Source organism: Gymnogyps californianus, chromosome 5, assembly GCF_018139145.2.
Source record: "Gymnogyps californianus isolate 813 chromosome 5, ASM1813914v2, whole genome shotgun sequence".
In the NCBI taxonomy this organism is placed as follows: domain Eukaryota; kingdom Metazoa; phylum Chordata; class Aves; order Accipitriformes; family Cathartidae; genus Gymnogyps; species Gymnogyps californianus.
Window position 1 is genome coordinate 15,503,393 of NC_059475.1, and position 20,858 is coordinate 15,524,250.

The following is a 20,858-nucleotide window of genomic DNA, read 5'->3' on the forward strand; positions in this document are numbered from 1 at the left end:
TATTTTTGCTGCTATAGTAACCAAATGCAATAGACAAAATAAGATGGTTCTCTCCCCAGAGGTGATACAGAGGCTTTATCAGTTGCACAAAAAACAGGCAAAAAAGAAGATAACACTCATTGGATTAAGCACAATATTTTTTTTTCCTATATTTCTGCATTTATGTTCAAGTCTTACCTTTTTTAACTTTAAAGTACTATCTTCTCATTTGCAAACATACCACTATCACAAATATACTGTAAAGCTTCTAATATACAACTACTAGTGTTTACCAACAGATACAATTAGATACATGGCTGTAAGTGCCTGCTTCTTCCTTTCTGTATACAATTATTTAAAGAACTGTTATTTAAAGAAAGATAAGAGAGAAAAAAATCTAAACATCACATACATCTATCCTAAGTAATTCTATCACAGATTTTTCAGAGAAATATGCATATAACAATGTGGTTAAACTAGATCTAACACCTGTCTGGCAGCCTTATCATTAATACTCATTTTTCCATCGGTTGTTTAGGAAAGGTCCCTTTGTGGATTAAGGGTTCATTAAAAACATGAAAGTAAAGCACAGAAATCAAGAGACAGTTATGAAATTGAGGGAGGCTACCAGAGGGACTTCCCATACAGACAAGATGCTCAAATTACTTAGAGGTGATCCCGAAAACTGTGAGGTGACCAAGTCAATATAGGACAAAAATTATTCTGGACAAAACCTGAAATACTGACAGGAACAGACAGAAAAATAATCTTCAGATATGAGTAACCATGTGATAAGATGCCCAACTGAGTTCAGTGTCAACAACAGAAAACTAATTCAAAGGAGGACGAAATTAAAAACATCTCTGCAGCTTTTATTGCTCAAAACAACATTGGTAATCTGAGGAAAAGATGTTTTTAAATCTTAGCACAATGAGTAGTGGCAGCCAAAGTATGTTAAGAATTATTAGGAAAGGAATAGAGAAGAAAAAGTACAACTAAATTATTACAAAAACCAATGAGGTCATATACTGAATACTACATTCAGCTATAATCAATCACTCCATCAGAAAAAAAGACAAATCTAAAAGCGTCATACAGAAAACCTAGGTCTCAAGCAGGGCTAGTGAAAGGTACAGAACACACGTCCCACACACTAAGTGACCAAAGTTGCTAAGCTTGGAAAAACAGAATAAGAGGTGGGGATTTGACAATGGTCTCAGCTGAGAATGGGTTAGGAAATAAGGAATTCTTAATCACTCTTTCTGACAAAAAAATTCTAAATAAGAACACCTTTAGGAAGAAGGAACAGCATAAGGATCAAAAGATAACGTAATTCAAAAGTTACAGGGTCCAGGCAATACTCTTTGTTTTTATCCTCCAGTTACAATGAAGTTCAGTAAATCAGATTTCGGCTTAAAAAACAAAATTGATGTGATATTCTTTAAAAGGGGAAATGCCTTGGGAAAAGACTAGTGAAATACAGTCTCAGCCTTCTACTGAAAGAATCCAGTTTTCATTTGATCAAGTGAGGCAAAGGCGTCTGGTTCGTAACTGACTCATAATCAAGCTAGGATTACATCATTTATTGACACCATTTTCCAAAACTTCTTTTGAAATCTTCTTGCCAGAATATTGCTTCCTGGATGAGAAATGGCCAGAGCAGTCCATACATTCATCATTTGTAGATTACTGTAAATTACTTTTCTGATGGTAAACTTGTCCTTTTAATAGATATGTTTGTTGTAGCTTGAACAAGTTTGTGCTTATGTCTCCCCACTAGCTCCCAGTCAACATCTGGTGACAACTCCTGGGTTTGGCCCTAATCTTAAGTTAAAATCAACCTGTAAGTAATAAATCACATCACAAGAGCACTGAAGAACAAATTGCCTTTTATGAAACCCTTAAGAGTGCTACTACTTCAGACAGGATTCTTCAGCTATAGAAAAAAGTACTCTTGGTCAAAAGGATCCCATGATGGAAAGTTTCCACAGACCATGCAAATCCAGAGACTATCTTTCCGACTGTGTCCTGTTTGTGAAAGTCATTTCATCACAAGATACAATCTACACCACCGATTCCAAACTAATACACGATCAACAACACTGATTCCATACAAATCCCTGATGCCTGAGGGAAAAGAACTGAAAACATGGCATAGCCCCATTACTATTCCTAGGCCTAAAGACAGGGAGGTGCTAACAGATCCTTTGATTTCAGCAGAGACATCCACATAAGTGAACAGCGTCATTTGACAGGAACTCAGATATGACCGTGACGAACAGCATCTGTGTAAAACCCACACTGTTGCACAGAAGTGGTGCAAAACTAAGGAAACCAGAGCATCCCACACACTTGCAAATAACATCTTTAAAGCAATTTTAACTGATATATTAAAAACATCTGATTTTAAAAACACACTGTAAGTACTTCAGGCCAATAATAAAGCTTAGAAAAATGTTCTTGCAAAGACTTTCCCGAGTAGTCACTACAAACACATACTCCTCTCTATATCCCTCCAGCCATTCCCTCTTCTTTTATAATAAAACCCACCTGTCTCTATTAATTCTACTACATTGTAAGAGCTTTTTCCCTCTTTTGATACCATCTCAGTGTAATTGAAGTCTAGAGATGAGAAGTTATGCCCGTTCATCTGATTGCCCTCCAAATAAACACCTTCATTTCTCTTCCAAAAAAGTTTCTAACATACACAAAAGACCACTAAAAACATCTGCCACCAGCATGTTTTTCTTTCCATTCTGCTTTTAATATTTTATCTACTACCATGACTACAAAAGCAGAAACAGCCCAGGGAAGTGTGACTAACCCAGGGAGGCACTCCAAGGAGTTCTATCCAAACACCTATTTTCCCTTACACATGTACAAATTTTCTTTATATTAAATTTGACTGAACTTTTACAACAGATTAAATAAAAATCAATTAACGGATGGAAGTTGGAACACAGACACACAGTGACTATTGTCCATACTGTCTTTGAGATTTGCTCCATCACAAGATACCTGTTCTCCTCACCAAATGACTTGGAGTAGCTTGTTTGCATACCTGTAAGGAGCCAAACCCCTCCCGAGCAGCAGGCCACCCGCATACCATGTAACACCTTGGGTGACCTCCAGCTCAGTAGCTATCCCACAGTCTTTGTACCTCATCACAGGCCTCTCCCACACACTGCAAAATATGTTCAACATCCTATTTCATGCTGGTTCTCAGCAAGGGCCTTAACATAGGATTGGCCCTTGGATTGGCTTTGAGCTTGGGGGAGGGCAGCTGTTTAGTTGGGGTTTTTTGTTGGGGTTTTGTTGCTATTGTTGTTTTTGGTTGGTTGGTTTGTTATTTAAACCATTGAGAGGCACTTCTCAGGGCTGTACCAGAAGCTCTGAGCAGAGGGCTGTACATTCATGCTCTACTTCTCCTTTCCTCTCCAAGTCCACAATAGAAGACATTGCCAGAAAAGCCTCAGTCTTGTGGGAGTCTCGCATGGCCCTTCTCTGGGCCTCATTTTTCTTAATGCTACACTGCTTTAAATTAAATGTAAAGCAAATTAAATGTCACATAATTTGAAACATAAAATGTTCAGAATCGTGCAGGCAGCCATACAAACCACCACATCCAGGCCACTACAGCATGATGCCCAGCCTCTGTGATGCATGAAGGGCTAGAGGCTACTTGAACAGTGTTGGAAGACTAGGCTGGAAAAGGAAAAGCTATCTGGTGTTGTCCCATTCCTCTTGCCCTTTGGAGTGGTTTTAGAAGTGATGTAGAACTCTCTCCTAGACTCTGTCTAGGGAAGATATCCAGTCATCCCATTACAGAAGGGATTCCAGGAGCAATCTAGCATGCAGCAAAAGGACGACAGGAGTAGTTAAACCCTACAGTGAAACAGGGAGTGATCCAAATCAACACCAAAGACATGCCCGGATACACCAGTTTGAATACATGCATTTCTTTCCTTTTTTTTTTTTTTTTTAAATCAGACAATCAAGATAAAATGCTGGAAACTAATATATATGATTCTATTTCTCTAGAATAAATTGAAGAACGCCTAATCAAAATTTTTTTAATAAATACCAGTCCAAGACAGGGAATGTAGAAAATCTAAAATGTAAGAAAACCAGTGAATTACAATGGAAACTAGCAATATTTTGTGTATTTGAATTTTAGTACAAACCTTCCAGTTTGCTCTAAAGACCTTTTACATTTATGTTCTGTACATCTGATATTTATATAAGGCTAAAGCATTATTGTTTAAGTATCCTATTTATATTGTCTTTTTTGTTCGTTTATTTTTGGGGGGTTTTGTTTGTTTGTTTGTTTAAGATTTGGTAAAGATTTTCTCTCAAGCCCTAATGTGGAACAGTGCTAGACTCAAAAACATACTATCACAATGAGAAGTAAATTTTTAAGCATAAAACATCTCTATGACGTTTTTGCTACAATACCAGAGGAACTGTCAAACTACTAAACTACTGTAGGTAAATGTGTTACTGTTTTAGATCTCGACATGGGTATAAAACTACTTACTCTTCTTGCAAAATAAATTCAATATTTTCTGGAGAAACCTGTCCTGTCACAGGATGTCTAAATGACGTGGTCTGCTGATTATGGCTGAAAGGAAAAAAAAAAGAAAAAAAGAAAAAAGAAATTAATATTGCTAAACTCAGTAAGATATATCTATGATCTCTAAAAGGCAGAACTGTTTGTATTGAGGCTTTGCTGCTACTACTCCAAAAATGAAACATATTTCTGAGGTACTTTTCAAGCCAGAAATGTTTTCAGCTCCTTCCTGCATTCTTGTTGACTTTGCCAATGGCACACTGTACCATTTAATCATTAAACAGGTTAATGTTTTAAAAGTAAACTAGTTGCAATCCTTAGTTAGGGAGATGCACTTGAATTTATGCTTATTTACACCTGACTTACCAGATTATATAAACATAACACAGAAATTACACAACATAAATTACTGATTTGTATTTCTGTAAACTTCACAGAACAGAACCAGCAAAATAATTTAAAATGCTGCTGGACAGCATTTTACACCATTTATAACATTTAATGAGATCACAGAGAGCGATTTTGTGGAAGCCATTTGTTGCAGGCTTTTTTTTTCCTCTAGTATGGTATTTTTTCAGTGATTTTTCTTTACACCACCATGCAGAGGATCATATATAACCTTACTCGTTCAGTTACATGGCCTATATAAAACAACCTAATTTAGCATTTCATCTGAGTTAAATTAAAATTGGGATTTTCTATCAACTTTCCCCTCAGAGTACTATCTAGATGTTTTGCTGCTCTCTGTGAAATATTGCTATCCATTAAAGACAATTATTTTATCTATCTGTGTAACCGTAGTCATATAATGCAAAAATATGGAGTGAAGAAAGCTTATTTCAAGATAAACTGGTAGTCTTCCCTCCTCCCCAATCATTTCAATTAATTGAATAGAAAATACAAGACAATTTCTATAGAGTCTCATACCTACTAAGCACTTTATTCTGCAGCCCTGTCCAAAGAAATAATCTATAAAAATCACAAATTTTAAAGAAATAAGAAATCGAAGATCTTACTTTAGAATTAGAAAGGTCATGTCTGACATGCTGTTAGGGAGCCTTAGAATTAGAGAGAGTAATGAACCAAGAGCTCGCTTATTTAAGGTTCTGAATTTTTATAGGTTTAGCTAACAATATTTAGGTAAACAACATCTAAAGCTAGAATTGCCATCAAATGCAGCAAAATATTAACACATTGTGAGTATATTCAGAAAACAAAAGTAATAAGGCCATTAAATGAATTATACCTCAAAGAGCCAAAAATGAACACTGCATCCATTTTTTTTGTTTTAAAAATTTGGGGATTTTCCTCCCATAATGCCCAGCGATTTCAGGTCTTACAGATTTGACCCAATTGTCTAGCATAGCAGGATGTCCCCCCAGAAACAGAATAAGGCATAAAGAAATATTTTGGGGTTTCAAAGTAATGAAATTCCAAAGATATGATACTCCTTCTGTAGAGTTAAAGGACAGCTAAAAATCAAACAGCTCATGCAGCCATAACATTCAAATGTAAATAGCTCAGGACATGCCTTGATTTAAAAAACAAAACAAAAACAAACAAACAAAAACCTCCACCAAAACCAACCAACCAAACAAATAACCCAAAAAACTCCCAACAACAACAACAACAACAAAACCCGACAACAAAAACCACAAATTGCTCACGCTAAGTCCCACTTGGACCATGAACGGCAGAGGGTATTTTCTGTGTTATAAACTTTTCACCCCTTTTCCAATATGCCTTGCTACAGAAAGTCATATATAAGGGACCGATATAATGAACATTTTCAATGATAAGCTGAAAGCTGCGACAACTTATGTTACACCAAAAGGACTTTTTCCAGCCTCACCTATTACAAAAATTCTAGCCCTACAGCCATTAAAAACTGTGAACAACATATTAGGCCATCAACTACCCCACAGCACCAGCGACAGCATTTACTCCTAGACTGGTGAGAACTGACCTCTGCTACCGAAGTGGGTTAATGAAGTACCTTTGCCATTTCTAACTCTTCAGTTTTCCCATGAAATCAGAGATCAGGAGAAAGTATTTCCAGTAAGCCTGCAGTGCTAACATCTACAAAGCAACCATGTTCTTTTTCTCACAAAAGGACTGAGGAGTATTGTTTTCGAAAGAAGCACTTTTACATGAGTTTATATTCTCATTTTGTGTATACATCCAAAGAAAGGAACAGGGACTTGCAGATGGTTTCAAAGAAAATAATAAATAAATTATAACTGTAACAATTAAACTCCCTGTTTGTCACACAGTCCAGTTTTAAGCTAAAAGTCTTTCCTTTCAAATCAGGACTGAAGGAGTCTGTTTAACCTTTGATACTTACAGGCTAGGACTACTAACAAAAATGGAGATACATTGTTAGCTTTAAAAATGAAAGTACCTTGTCAGCTTTATTCTCCAGGGGCAGACGAATTGTCAACAAGCTCTCATCTGCAGGCTTTTAGTCATTAATAACTCACTTTACAATTAAGACTAAGAAAAAGGACTATATTCCAGAATTGCTCTATGGTTATTTAGGAAATGAAGTTACCCATCATACCATACTAGCACTTTTACAAATGTTTTATTATTTCCCATGAAATAAATTCACCAGGCCTTCAGAAGATGAATTAGTCGTCTTGCTGTAATTAAAGAGCAAGTCCATTACTAATAGACTAAATATTACTTGCTAATAATAAAAGTTTCAGCTGGAAAGTAAACACTTCTTAAATATCTGAGCAATTGCATTTTGGGACAAGTTTTGCACTTCAAATAGTAAGAGCAGAGAAACAGAAGGACAGTTCCGTTACTACATAAAATACAGATGGTAATTTCACAGACAAGAATAATGCATACAAAACCAAAACTTTCCGCAAATCTGCAGCTTCAATACCTAGGACTTGGCTGGGAAGAGAGAAATGAAACCACTGCCACTAACAATTAGTTTTGCAGAACACAGTGGTTTATTTGAATTTGAAAAGTGAGAGTTTAAGCATTTTGCCTCATAGGACTCGTTAAGAATAAGCAACACTATTCAAAACAACCTACACAACAGATGGCTAATGCCTCACAACAAGGAATTAGATAGCAGGGAGATTTTTGTCCCAATGAGAGCAGTCAAACATTGGAAGAGGTTGCCTAGCAAGGCTGTGGAATCTCCATCCTTGAAAACATCCGAAACGCAACCGGATAAGGCCCTGAGCAACCGAATCGAACTTTGTAAGTTGGTTCCAACTCTGAAGCTGGCCTGGCTATGAACAGGAGGGGCTGCATCTGATGGGGTCCAGAGGTTCCTTCCAACCTAAATTATTCTGGTCTGTCATTGTCTGCTGCTCCCTCCATCTTTCTCTGCAAATATTATTTAATTCTTACACCACCTTTGAAGCTTTCCCAGTATTTAAATAGAAGTGTTCCAAGAATATTAGCAGTACCTTGTTTTGATTAGAACGAGAAAAATTGTAACATTAGATTCTTAGATTTAGATCACGATTTTTTTGTTGCTGTTTTCATGTCCTTTAAACATCTGCTTAACAGTAATATCTGTTTACACAACAATAATAACAATAACATCTCCAGTGAGAGTGATCTAGCAAACTTGTTGCAGTGAAAGTTCTCTTTCCTTTCCAAGCACAGACTAAGAAAAGACCCGGCACAGTCGTTCTCCAGACACATCAGCTAACCAAGCCTCCCGGTAGTTAATCACCTGTATTTCCTCCGAATAGCAACTGCTGAATGCGTTTCTATTGTCCAGAAATTTACCATGTACAACAGGCACAATAAATGAGCCTTAATAAAAGGACACGATATGCTGCTCCACTCTTCATGCCCCTTTTATTCTTTTTTCACTAGAGAAAGACTTAATACCCCCAACAAAACTGGGAAAGGCTTATGATGCTTCACCATGTGAATTCTGAACACCATGTAACTTGTATGAGTACAACATGCATTTGAAATGCCAAGCTAACTTTTCTAGTAATATTACGAATTTTCTGTGTGATAAATTATGGCATTTTTCCTAGCAATCATCTTTTAACAGTTTTGTATTATTCTGATTTTGTGTAATTACTAATCAACAGAACCACCAAACCAAAGCAAGTATGAAAACGTGAAAAATCCACACAAAAATTATATTCATTAGCATCTACCACTACCATCATTATTAAATTACACTATAGACTCTTAAAAGTAATTCTGAATTTCAAAGTTACAGAACACCAAGGTTTGCTGCTGGTTTGTAATAGTTAAGACTCAGACTTTTGATAACAGAATCACAGTTCAAACACCGGTTCTTTGTAAATAGATGCTGCAACACAAATTCTACCATTTCACAGCATATGTACACAACATTTACAAACGTAAGAACTGATAGTCACCCGCTGTCTTAAGACTGACGTACTATAGCAGTTTAGAAAGACATAAGACCTTCAAGATATAAACAGTGTTAATACATCTGGCTAACATTAGCCACGTGAAAGCATGCTGCTTGAGCATCTAATGTAACTTCTAAGTCGGCCCTGGGTTCAGGGGTGGGAGGGGGGGAATCAGATAACCTTACCAACTGGATGTTGTTTGTGATCCTACTCCTCCACCCACTGGGTAGGTGGGAGAGCAGACAGACAAACCCCTATATCCTTTGATAGCACCTTACTGCTCACCATCAGAATGCAGCCTAAAACATTTCTCAGATATTGATTAAGCAAGTCTGCAAATTTAACATTGCCTATCATTTGTTTGCACTAACCTAACCTATAGTATGATGAAATTTAACTAATTTAAACACAGGAAAAGCACACAATTAAAATCCAGTCTCCAGTCCTACAGTATAATTGACACAGGCAGGCACTTTTGCCTGCATGGATCCTTTCGCAGAACTCATAATTAACATGACTGCACCTCCCCTCCCCCCCCCTTTCAGTTCATTTTGTATTCGAGTCAAAGCCAAGTTTTAATAATTAACTTTTGGACATGACTGATGCTGATGACCTTTCATTTGAAGTCAAGCAAGTTTATAGATTGCCTCTAGAGTAATTTAAATGCCCAGGCAGATAAACCTTGAAATGTGTGAATCAACTACTGATTGAGTCTACACCACATTAACAACAAATTTATAAGCTGCAAGAAAAATTCACATTATCATTGGACAGACTGTCCTATAAATTATTACAAACCATTTCTACAGTATTTATTTTCCATGTAGGTTGACTCCTCTACATCTACCTGCACGACTAAATAAGCATTAACATCCTTATGTTGAATACCCTAAATGGTGATGGTAGTTACAGGCGAGCACCCACACTTCTATGGGAGTTACTGGTGTGGCTGCAGCCGACGGAAGAACTCACTCAGTGAAGAACTGCTGTTCAGCCAGTGAGTTGTTACTCCAGACAGGAGAAAGTGCTTGTATCTAACCAGGCAAACAGCCAGGCATAGTTTGCTTTATTTCATAACATATTTCTGAAATACATCAATAGCTTCAAAATAGTTTCAGCATTGCCTTCTGAGTATTTTTTAGGTATTAGTTTTTAGAATTAGTTAGAAAGAGTATCAATGAATAGTCCAAGAAAATGAGCGGCATCAAAGTTCTGCAAATGATACTACTGGAAGAAAAATGCAGTGTAATACAGACATAATTTGGAAGAATTAGGAACAATACCAACTAATTGTATTACACAAGCAATAGCACCCACTACAAGCTGGACGCACACAAAAACCCATCTTTTCAAGATCCTGAACATTATCCACAGTTTAAAATAGTAGAGTGTCTCCTCAAAGTAGCGGTAAAATCCTTGCTCCACTGTAATCAGTGTTGGGGAGACTTTCATAAGGTCAAAATTTCACCCCCTCATACAGTTTAATTAGCATCTTAACCTATGAACTATTGCATAAGAATCAGAGAGTAAAAGTGATTCTCTCAAATCTCACATCCTCCTTAGACTATCACCCTGAGAATTCACAAGTGGTTAGTTATTTAGTCAGAATACAATTCTGTAACTATCTCGAGCAGCTATGTCTGTGACTACAATCAGTCAACAAAAGACCCTGTGCTCATAAAGACAGCTAAGGGAACAGCTGGCATGACATCAGATTATACCATATTTTCACTCCTCCTTGTAAAAGCTTGCACACAAGAGAAGTTTGAAACTAACAGTAAACCGACAGTCATGCTTTCACGTAGTGTCCTTCCTTCTACCTAGCTCACTAATGATGAGGTTAAAAAGGAACTGCAAGTCTCTTTGGAACTGAGTCAATTTTTTTTCTGTCTTAATGAACTACCAAAGATAGTTTATACTATCCAATAGAAATATCGGCAGGAAAGATTTTGTTCTTAATGAACATCCTTTAAGAACACATCTAATACATCAATGGTAAACTAATATGGAAAATGCCACAGAATCACTACAGATATTTTCAGTCATTAAAAGAACAGATAAAAGGATGAATATACTATCATCACAGGATCATCAGAGATTTCCATGAGTAATACTGGCTGAAGTCACCTGCTGATTCACAAATCCTTTTGATGCATATCATGAGACACCATCAGGATTTTATTAACTCACAAAACCCACATTCAAGTAACTTGAAATTAAGGGAAAAAAGCACGTTAAAGTTTTGAAGACAAGGAAATCCTTAGAAAAGAGGACATTCCTGAAAAGTGAAATTTGATTCTATTTCCTTACTTTTGCAGTGTTAGACAAGTTACAGTCCCTATCTTCAAAATTGAAAATTAAATTAAAAAATTCTCTGATCACAGCAAAATAAAATTAGAAAGGTAAGAGATCACATTATTGTATCACGTCATCTTAATTCACGCTTGGAACGCACTTAAGACTGTTCCTTTCTTTTCCACTAAGTATTTGAAGATAGTCAGATGATTCTCCCTAAACCTCCAAAATAAAACATAGTACCTTCAAAACCATCTATCTAAATTAATTTGGAACTTTGCTACCTAACAAAAACAATCTTGACTTTTAGCAACAATGAAATGTCACTAACATCACAATGTGAACAACAGACTCAATTGTACATTCCTTACAGATACCACGTGAACATCTAAGCCAAAACTTGAAAGTTTGAAATGGAAACAGGAGTAGGTCCAATATTTAAATACATGTATGGTGATATATACATACATGTATTTGTACGCATATACACACAAACACATATATATATATATGTATATCTGGGATATAGACACACACACCCCCCCACCCCCATCTCTAATGTTGGCACAGATATTTCTGCAATGATGTAAATAACTCTGGCTCCTAGAGGATTAAATGGTTGGGATAAACGGTCCCAACAGACCAATTAGATGCAGAAACTCCAAATACAGATGGTCACGTAGAAAGCAAGTATTTTTTTAATCAAAGATTTTTGGGAACTATGGAGGTGTTTGTTTTTCCACTGGGGGTCATTGGTGTGACAGGAAAGCAGCAACTTAACTTTCTTCACTACTCAGTTCTGTACTACACATAAAGCAGCATTTGCCCTATAGCCTTTCACACAAAAGAAAATTATGTAGACCTAACGTAACCATATTACAGTAGCAGAGTTGCAGAATAGTTATACGTGAAATGCTGCTATAAACCAATCCTGCCACAAGAAAACAACATGTAGAGAGTGACACATCACATTATTTATTTCTTCTGGATCTGATACACAAACTAAATTAATAAATTCATTCTCTAATAAAAAAGAAAGTGGTGGTATCACTAAGTAATATGATTAAAACACCCTGAGTAAAAGCAGCAGACCCTTAAATTCCAATGTCAGCCACAATTTAAAGAGTTTGGTGAGGAAGCCATCCAACGAGCATTGCCATATAAATACTTTTTCCAAAATAGTATGCTTAAGGGAAGCTTTACACAAAAATATTATATATCTCAATTTTTAAGCCATAACAAAACTGGTTAAAATAAGAGAGATGTTCATATGCATAGCATCTAAATTTACCAATGGAGGCTGAAAACCCTCACCCAGTCCTATTTGAACATATTTTACTTTGATGCAGAGACTTACACAATAATAGACACGATGATCCACATTGTTCTAAATATGAAAGCAAATACAAGTTTTCCAGCATCCAGCTTTCATCTAAGTAGCAAGCCATACCGTGTAGAAAGCTGAAACAATTTTAATACAACAGCTATAAAAACTGAATAGAACAGCTTTCAAAAACTTTATTCCTCTGCCATGTAAGACATATAACCTCAAAACATTTTCTCTTCATCAGCTTTTTAATGCTGAAGACAGATTTCAACTTCTTAAAACAAATGCACTTCTGATTTATTATTTATTGAATTTAATGTATAATACAAAAACGTGATTATCAGAGGACAATACTGCAGACTGAGACCTTGCTGGGCTGCTGTGTGTGCCTTCGGACAATGTGGAAACACACTGCCCTTTTCCCCTTTCCATAAAATGGAAACACTTTGTCCACAACCTATACCATGGGAATGAAGTTTTAATCAAACACTGTTTTCTTACAAAATCACAAGTGCCCAGAACAGAATTAAAGAATTATAGCTGGTATCCATCAAGTTCTCTCAGGGCTACAGTCTAGAATACCGCATCCAATTTTGGACCTCCTCATACAGGAAAGGCATCAACAAACTGAAGCCAGTTCAGCGGAGGGGCACCAAGATGGTCAGGAGCACCTGCTCTGCAAGGAGAGACTGAGAGAGCCAGCCTTCTTCAGCCTGGAGAAATGACAGCTTCAGGGTGACCTACCAGCAGCCTCCTGCAAGGAGGTCCTCCTACAAGGTCCTCCTACATCCTGCAAGTACAGCCTCCTCCTGTAATCAAGAAGGCTCTTCACAGTAGTGCATGACGGGAGTACAAGAGAGAGCAGGCATAAATTGAAACAAGAGAGCTTCAGACTGCATGTAGGAGAAGCTTTTTCACTTTGAGAATATGAAGATGTATCATGAGGATGGTAAAGCACTGGAACAGGCTGCCCAGAGAGGTTGTGCAGTTTCCATCCTTGGAGATTTTCAACACTAGAGTGGAGGAAGACCTGAGCAACCCGGTCTGACCTCACCACTTAGCCTGCTTTGAGCAGGGAGTTGCATTAGAGACCTCCTGAGGTCTCACCCAAACCAAATTGTCTTATAATCATAAGGTTAGGTATAGTTCCTATTTCTACTACAAAGCCAAAAAAAGGCAACGAAAACCCAAAATAACCAAAAAAGTTTTGCAGAACGGATCTTGCTAACAGAATAATGTAAAATCTCCACATCATTTAGGAAGAAAAACTCAGAATAGCATTAAAACCTGGTTTCTTCCTTCAACCTTTAATAACACCATTAATTAATTTCTTCACCAAATAATTAAATTCAAAGTCCATTTACATTCTACTATTAAATATTTCATGATAGAAGAGAATTTACACAGCCTGGGTTCCTGTGGTTATGTGCTTCTTATCTAATAGGACACATGCTCCAGCCAAAGCCCTTCCTGTAGTTAAGGACATTCAAAACATGCATGGGTCCCCCTCTAGCCCTAGCCATGTCCTCCACTGCTTCACAATGCTGTTGAGGTACTGACTGTAATCCTACAAACCTCATTCCCTTCAGACACCAGGCGAAAGAATAAACAAGGATATGAGCATCATATTTGCTGAAGTACCGTTTAATATGAAGAAACCACAATTCCCACAGCGCACACCTATTCTTGTGGGTTGGCTGTTTGTGTTTACTGGCATATATATTAATAGAATTTCCTTCATTAGTAACAAACTATTCCAGCCTATCTTGTGGTTAATTCTGAAACACTTCAAACTCTACTCATATACAGCTTAAGCCAAAAATAAAAAATTACAGCAACAGAGTTATTTCCTTTGGTTTGTGTGATTCTTGACTGTTTTAAAGGAGTTACTCCTTCCCCAATCTCATTCAACTCACTGTGTTGGATAAAATATGACGCATCTCCTCCAAATTTAAATGCACTTGTAAAATATTTTTTCCTATCAAATCTTAAATATAAAATGGACTACAGTACTCCTGAAAGGCACATAACATCAAGCTTTTGCTTGAGAGAATACAAGTAATACAAGATCATCTTGCCTAGAGCAACAAGTATAAATTAATGGAGTTTATCAGACCAACTCTTCAGAGCTTTGAATTACACACCTACCGGTTACTTTCCTTTCCAAAGAAGCCCAGCACCTCCAGCACTGAAATACTGACACATATGAAAGCCATGACATTAGCATCTAGAACACTACTGTAAGTCATACACAAATCCATGCCAACCCAGCGCCGAATTTACACTCCACAGTTAAAACCAACAGAAGGCCCATTAACCAGGGGCAGCTCTTACCCTAGGGCAGTGGGAGCCATTCCTAGCAGAACTTCATCATCCTCTCTTTCTGAGCCTTTCTTCCCTCCTGCATGCAGTGCAGACCTCAGGCCCGTGGGCACAAAGCCTGGCCCCACAGCACACCTGCGCAGGAAGCGCACAAGCAGCGCACTGTACCTGCCTGCATCACACATGCGGAGGACCGATCCCTACCAGTTAGAAAAAAAATCCATCTGTAGAATGGAAATATGCTAAAATATACATAACACTACTAGACAAGCTTTATACAACCAAACAAAAAAAATGACATTAAGATATTAAGAATTTCAACATTGTACTAAACAATTCCAATCTCTAAAACTTTTCTGCTTTTAATATTCATTATTTTACTCAATGCAGAAAACCAAGCAAACTGTTTTGAAAATGAACTATTTTGGTGTGTGTAATGCTAGAATTTTCTTTGCTAAACATAAACCAATGAACTAATACTGCAGAAAGCAAGCAATTATTTTCAGTCATCCAGTGTCTCCTCCCCAACCCCCAAACCCACCACTATGTAATCAATGCATGTCAAGTCACAATATAACCTATAGCAATGGGATAATAACAATTTACATTATTGGCGTAAGTTATGTTTAGTGTATTGAATGTCTAAGTATGTGAACCAAATATAAATCAAATTTAAGAAAACCCTCATATAATCACATTCTGTGTTTAATTTCTTGAATCAACACATTGTACTATCAGAAGGCAAAAATTTGAGAATAAAATATTAAAATAAAACACAATCAGACAGCTGTGAGAAGAGTGGCACTGAAAACAACCCAGTCACGGAAGAAACATTTGCATTTTCTTAATGTCACTAACAGTGCCCAAACAGCCAGCTCAGAAAAAGCCCACAGTAGACACAACTGATGACAATATGAAGATCTCGTGGCTAAGGAAAATAGCACAAGGAATGTATAAAGAAACACATTTTCACTCTTTCCGTCTCAAAAATATCTTTAGCTAGCAAACACATTTTTAAAACTACTTTGTTGGCTTTCTACGAAGTGGTTCGGAGGTTTCATTTATATCAGCAAACATCAATATGCATTACTGGATAGCATGCAGTCTTCTGGGGACAGCATGCATCTTCAAAATCAGCTCTGAATTAGACTCTGTGTGAAACGACATTATCGCATTGGGAAAGATGAAAACTCCTTCCTTAAACACATGAAGAGTGCTATTATTTTTCAATGTAACTGGAAGGATGAAGCAACTACCACCTTTCACAATAAGCCTGGAAGTCAACAGCCAAATATAACAGCCAAAATATCAACAGCCAAAACAGATGAAATCAGGCTCCTTAACTTTGGTTCAGGGAACAAGGCTGCAGCAAAATCCAGCCAAAAGACAGCTCTTAGTACATCACTATAAATAGTGGAGCTATCAGCTACATTCCTCCTGCACCACTTGAGCAGCATGTTACAGCCACTTTGTCTGGTTCTCGTCCTGTAGCTCCACCATACTGAAGCCCCCACCAGAGCACTCCATTCTCACCAACGTGAAGCCGGTGCAGATAACACCTCCAAGAGTACAACGGCACTGCTTCTGCTGCTTTATCACCAGGGTTTTCACAGCCTACACCACTCCACAACAGAGCTCACATAGCTGAATATCAGAGAAATATGCCCTTAAATAAGACCTCAGCCAGAGGATCTACAGTATTACCCACCTCTCACCTTTGTAATGCAAGGACTAGTTCTCTGCCATCTCCCTGAACTGGCCAGCGACCTGGGAGGACAGTTCCATGCTGGTTCACTTTCTGACCTCAAACCACCACCACTGTTTGCCGCTGTCAAATAACACAGCCAGAGCAGAGCACAAGCACCACTCGGGGAGCGCTCCGGTTTGCATGTCTCACCACTTGGCTGGCTTTCCTCCAGTCAGCCAACAGACAGGCAAGGGCAACGCTGAAGCGAGAGAGTCTGGCAGGAGGCAAGCTCTCACATTGCTGACAAGGCCTGAGGTGAGGACGGGGAGTGCTGGCAGGATGAGAGATTGAAAGAAATTCCAAAAACTTCTTCAGATCCTGCATTAAGTCCTTTCAATGCCGAGCAAGTGTCTATCAAACATGTGACTGAAACTTGGCAGCTATGAAGGTGAAGTAACTTCACATGAAATAGTATTTGTTCTTTAGGTAATTATTTAACAGTACATACAATGACAGAATGCCTCCAAAAAATGTGCATCTTCCACTTACAGAAAACGTTGTAATCTCTTGAAAATATAGGTATTAAATAGTCCTTCACTATACTGGGAATTAAAAGGTTTTCTCCCCTTCAGATGCAGCAAGATCAAAAATAAAGCGCTCCAAAGCACATGAGTGAGCAGAGCCAGACTAAGAGCTAGACAATCCAGATAAGTTCAGACCAGCACTATAGTAAAAATGGTTTTTTTCAATGCTAACTTTTAAAATGCAAAAAACCTCAAGTGCAACATGAGTGTTGTATGCATATGTATTTGATCAAGAGGATTACAAGCAGCACAGTACCTTTTCATGCTTTCAGTGCTTCAGCTGCATTTTAATTTACTAATTACAGAAAATGCACAATGTTTTAAAAACGCACAGATAAATGTATAATCTAGCAATTTAATTATTTGCAAAAGAAGATTCAGTTGTTTGGGGTTTTTTTTTCGTGTGTTTGTTTTGTTTTTGTTTTACATACTGACTATTCTGTACAATTAAACCATCACCACACATCAACATTGCAAGGATTTTCTCAAGAACTCTTGGGATCTTCCCCTCCTCTCCAAAACCACATTTCACATGACAGCAATCAAAACCAAAGCTAAGATTTATTTCTACCTTCTTGGACAGTGTGCCACACTACATTAAAAATTTTTAGCTTTAACTTCATAAAATGTACTTACATTTATTTGTTTTTCACTTTGTACAACTGTAAAATATGTTAACTACTCTTTTTCAAGCATCCTGTCTGCTTTCCTAAGTAGTTACAAAGAGTAATTTGTCTGCACAGCTACTCACTTGGTCTCTCATTCTTTCGCCTGAATTCTGTGTGCTCATGAAAAAGCTGTAGCTTATAGCAATAACCTCCAACAAATGGGGAAAAAGCTCCAGACCTGTTGTTTGGAAGCTGGTTAGCTGTGACTTGCCACATTCACCTTCTCTGGGACTTTATCTGATTACAGAAAGTCAGAACTTCCAAATAGGAAACAGCTCCTCTTAGACAGCAGTAAGTAACCGGACAAACCCTGTATTATTTCCTCCTGAGGACTTCTTACATTCTGCATACAGAAACTTAACTTCAGATTAATTTCTATTTTAATTTCTCCCAATCAGCTATTGGAACTAATCAAGGTCAGAAATCATTACTCTGAACATTTCCTGCCCATACTTATTTAATTCTAATAAAGTGACCAACAAATCACTTATTCCTAAAATGTAACTTTTAATAGACACTGCAATTACACTATTTTTAAAAAATAATAAATCTATAAGCAGCACAGAAAAGAGTAAGACTTCAAGTGACTGATTTTTGCCGAATAAGTTATCACTGACGCACAGAGTGATTGTGCTTCAAGGCTATATTCATCAGTTTTGCATTATAAAGTTGAAACAATTTTAATTCATTGAGTGATGACATTTCAGTTATTTTGGATACTGGATCAGGACTTGGAAATGTGTCTTGACAAAGAAATGGGGTTCTCCTACAAGAAAAGAGAAAGAATTGGCTAAATTTGCAAAACCTGAAGTGCAGTAAGTTTTTCTGCCTCATTAACAGATAAAAGTAGTTAATGGTTTTGGCACTACTACATTGGGATTTGAAAGATCAGGATTCAGATCTTAGGTCTGAAGCAGATATCTTGTACGACCTTGTCGAGTAATCCTATTTTTGTAAAATCACCATTTTATTAACATTTAAGACTTTCAAAAGAGAGAAAAGGTGCCTACCAATTTAGAGTCTTAACCTCATTTGCAGCTTTCAGGGTGCTACTGCAGTACGTACAAGCAAAAACATTCATTGTTTTTCAACAATAGAAAGGACTACCTTGACCTTCCCAAAGAACTACAGCAAACCTGGGAGGCAAGAACAGGCTGGAATTTTTGAATCTGGCTAAACAAGACACATTGCTGCCTTCCACGTTTACCCGTTTACAGATTTACAGAAAATCTCTTCCGATGCATAGAAGTTTGTTCCTTAAAATACTTATATCCTACATAAAATCATCTTTATTCTGAAGACAACATTTTGGCTACATCAATTATTCTTCTCACTTCAAGTACCAAGTGTATGGATGTGGGAAGAAGGTTGCCTTTTATACTAGCGTACTTGTTCGCAGCTGTGAGGTAACACACTGTAAAAGAGGATACAATTCTGTACAAACATAATAAAGCCTAATGCATTATGATACCCAGAAAGCAAGTTTAGCAAAATTATTTGGCAAGATTAAATTGCCAGTGCAGTTCTTCAAAACTGAACCAATCAACACCATCTGAAAACTTGCGTCTCCAAATGTAAGTCTCCAAAACTAAATTCACTCTGCGATTAACTTTCCTATACTACTTAATCAAAATCTTTCCGCTCAGTTACTTACTTCTTAGTTGCTCGCAACTTAATTCACCCATGTTCGACTTATAAATAACTGCACTGAAACATCAAGTTCAGCCTAACATGCCCCAGAATATGTTTGCTTTTGTGGTATCACACACTGTCATCTTATTACTGTTCTTTGAAAACAATCTAAGAATCTAAATCTAAATTAGTGATGCTAAATACAATAGATTAAATTCCAGAAGTGATGAGTGGCAATATTCATTCATCTCAAAGTACAACACTAGAAAGACATAACTACATTGTAATGCAAATTACTGTCAAATCAGAGCAAAAGGAGGGAAAATGCCCTGTTTCTGAATAAGATGATGCTCTCTAGGAAAAATAAAATAAATTAATTATTCTGATCTTGTATGAGGTGAACTTTGGTTTATATTCAGCATTCTTGGACTTTCATGTTATACGCCATGACTTTAAGTTTTAATACCTTGGAATTTAACTCTTCTCAGACAGCTCACAAATTCTGCAAATACCATGTGCATATTCTACATTCTTCAGACATGAACAGGTTGGAGAGTAAGACATTGTATTCTTAAGACATTAAGAAAAAGCAGCTCAAACTTTTTGGCACCTTGAAATGTCTGGTCCTACATACCTTACATACCTACATACCTGTTTTCACTTTCAAATATTTCTATTGACATGAATGTAAATTTTATCTGCATGAGAATTAGAAAATAGACACAAAAGCTATTTTGTTGATACATTAGAAAATGACAATTGAGAGTTACTGTGGGAAGGAAAAAACCCACTACAGTTCTACGTGGAAATAGTTATATTTTTGTTTTAAATAACATGATCTAAAGAAAATAAACAATATAATTGATCAAAGTTCCAACACCGACGTTTCTGGTTAGTCAGCATGCCCTACAGGGAAGGACAACAACAAGAAACCAGTCAGGTACTTTGCCATGAATTGTGAGACCACCTCCCTGCATTTTATATTGAAGAGTCGGAGGAAACAAAAAAAATAACCTTGACAGCAGGAACAAGAACCATGTTATGTTTCTTAATAGTCTTCCCCGGAAGTTTACCTGAAGGAAGAAAAGAGACAGGGGTACCATTTTTATTAAGTGGTCTTACCCTACCCACAAAATCACAAATGTAAGGACCATGGTCCCATTTTAAAGGTATTTCCTGCTACAGTTAAGAGCAGATTCTTAAGGGGTGGGGGGGGAATCCATATACATGACATGTAACACCAACTATTTTTGGAAGCAAGGAACCTTCACCTAATGCCAAGTGGCATGTATCAAAGACAAATGCAAGATGCCAGTTTTCTAACTGCTTACCAACAGAAGAGAAAAAAAACTTAAAGATTTCTTTCATGAAATCATTAATAAGCCAATCAACAAATAAATACAAGGGAATAACTGAACTTTTTC

The 20,858-nt window shown here is 37.1% G+C and overlaps 1 protein-coding gene across 1 annotated transcript in view; it reads right to left on the reverse strand.

Moving 5' to 3' along the window:
* Nucleotides 1-20,858, reverse strand: part of PLEKHA7 (pleckstrin homology domain containing A7) — a 164,776-nt gene that overhangs the window by 65,132 nt on the left and 78,786 nt on the right. The window contains exon 4 of the mRNA XM_050898202.1: nt 4,517-4,600. Within this exon, the coding sequence (XP_050754159.1) occupies nt 4,517-4,600 (84 nt within the window). The remainder of the gene's footprint in view (nt 1-4,516; nt 4,601-20,858) is intronic.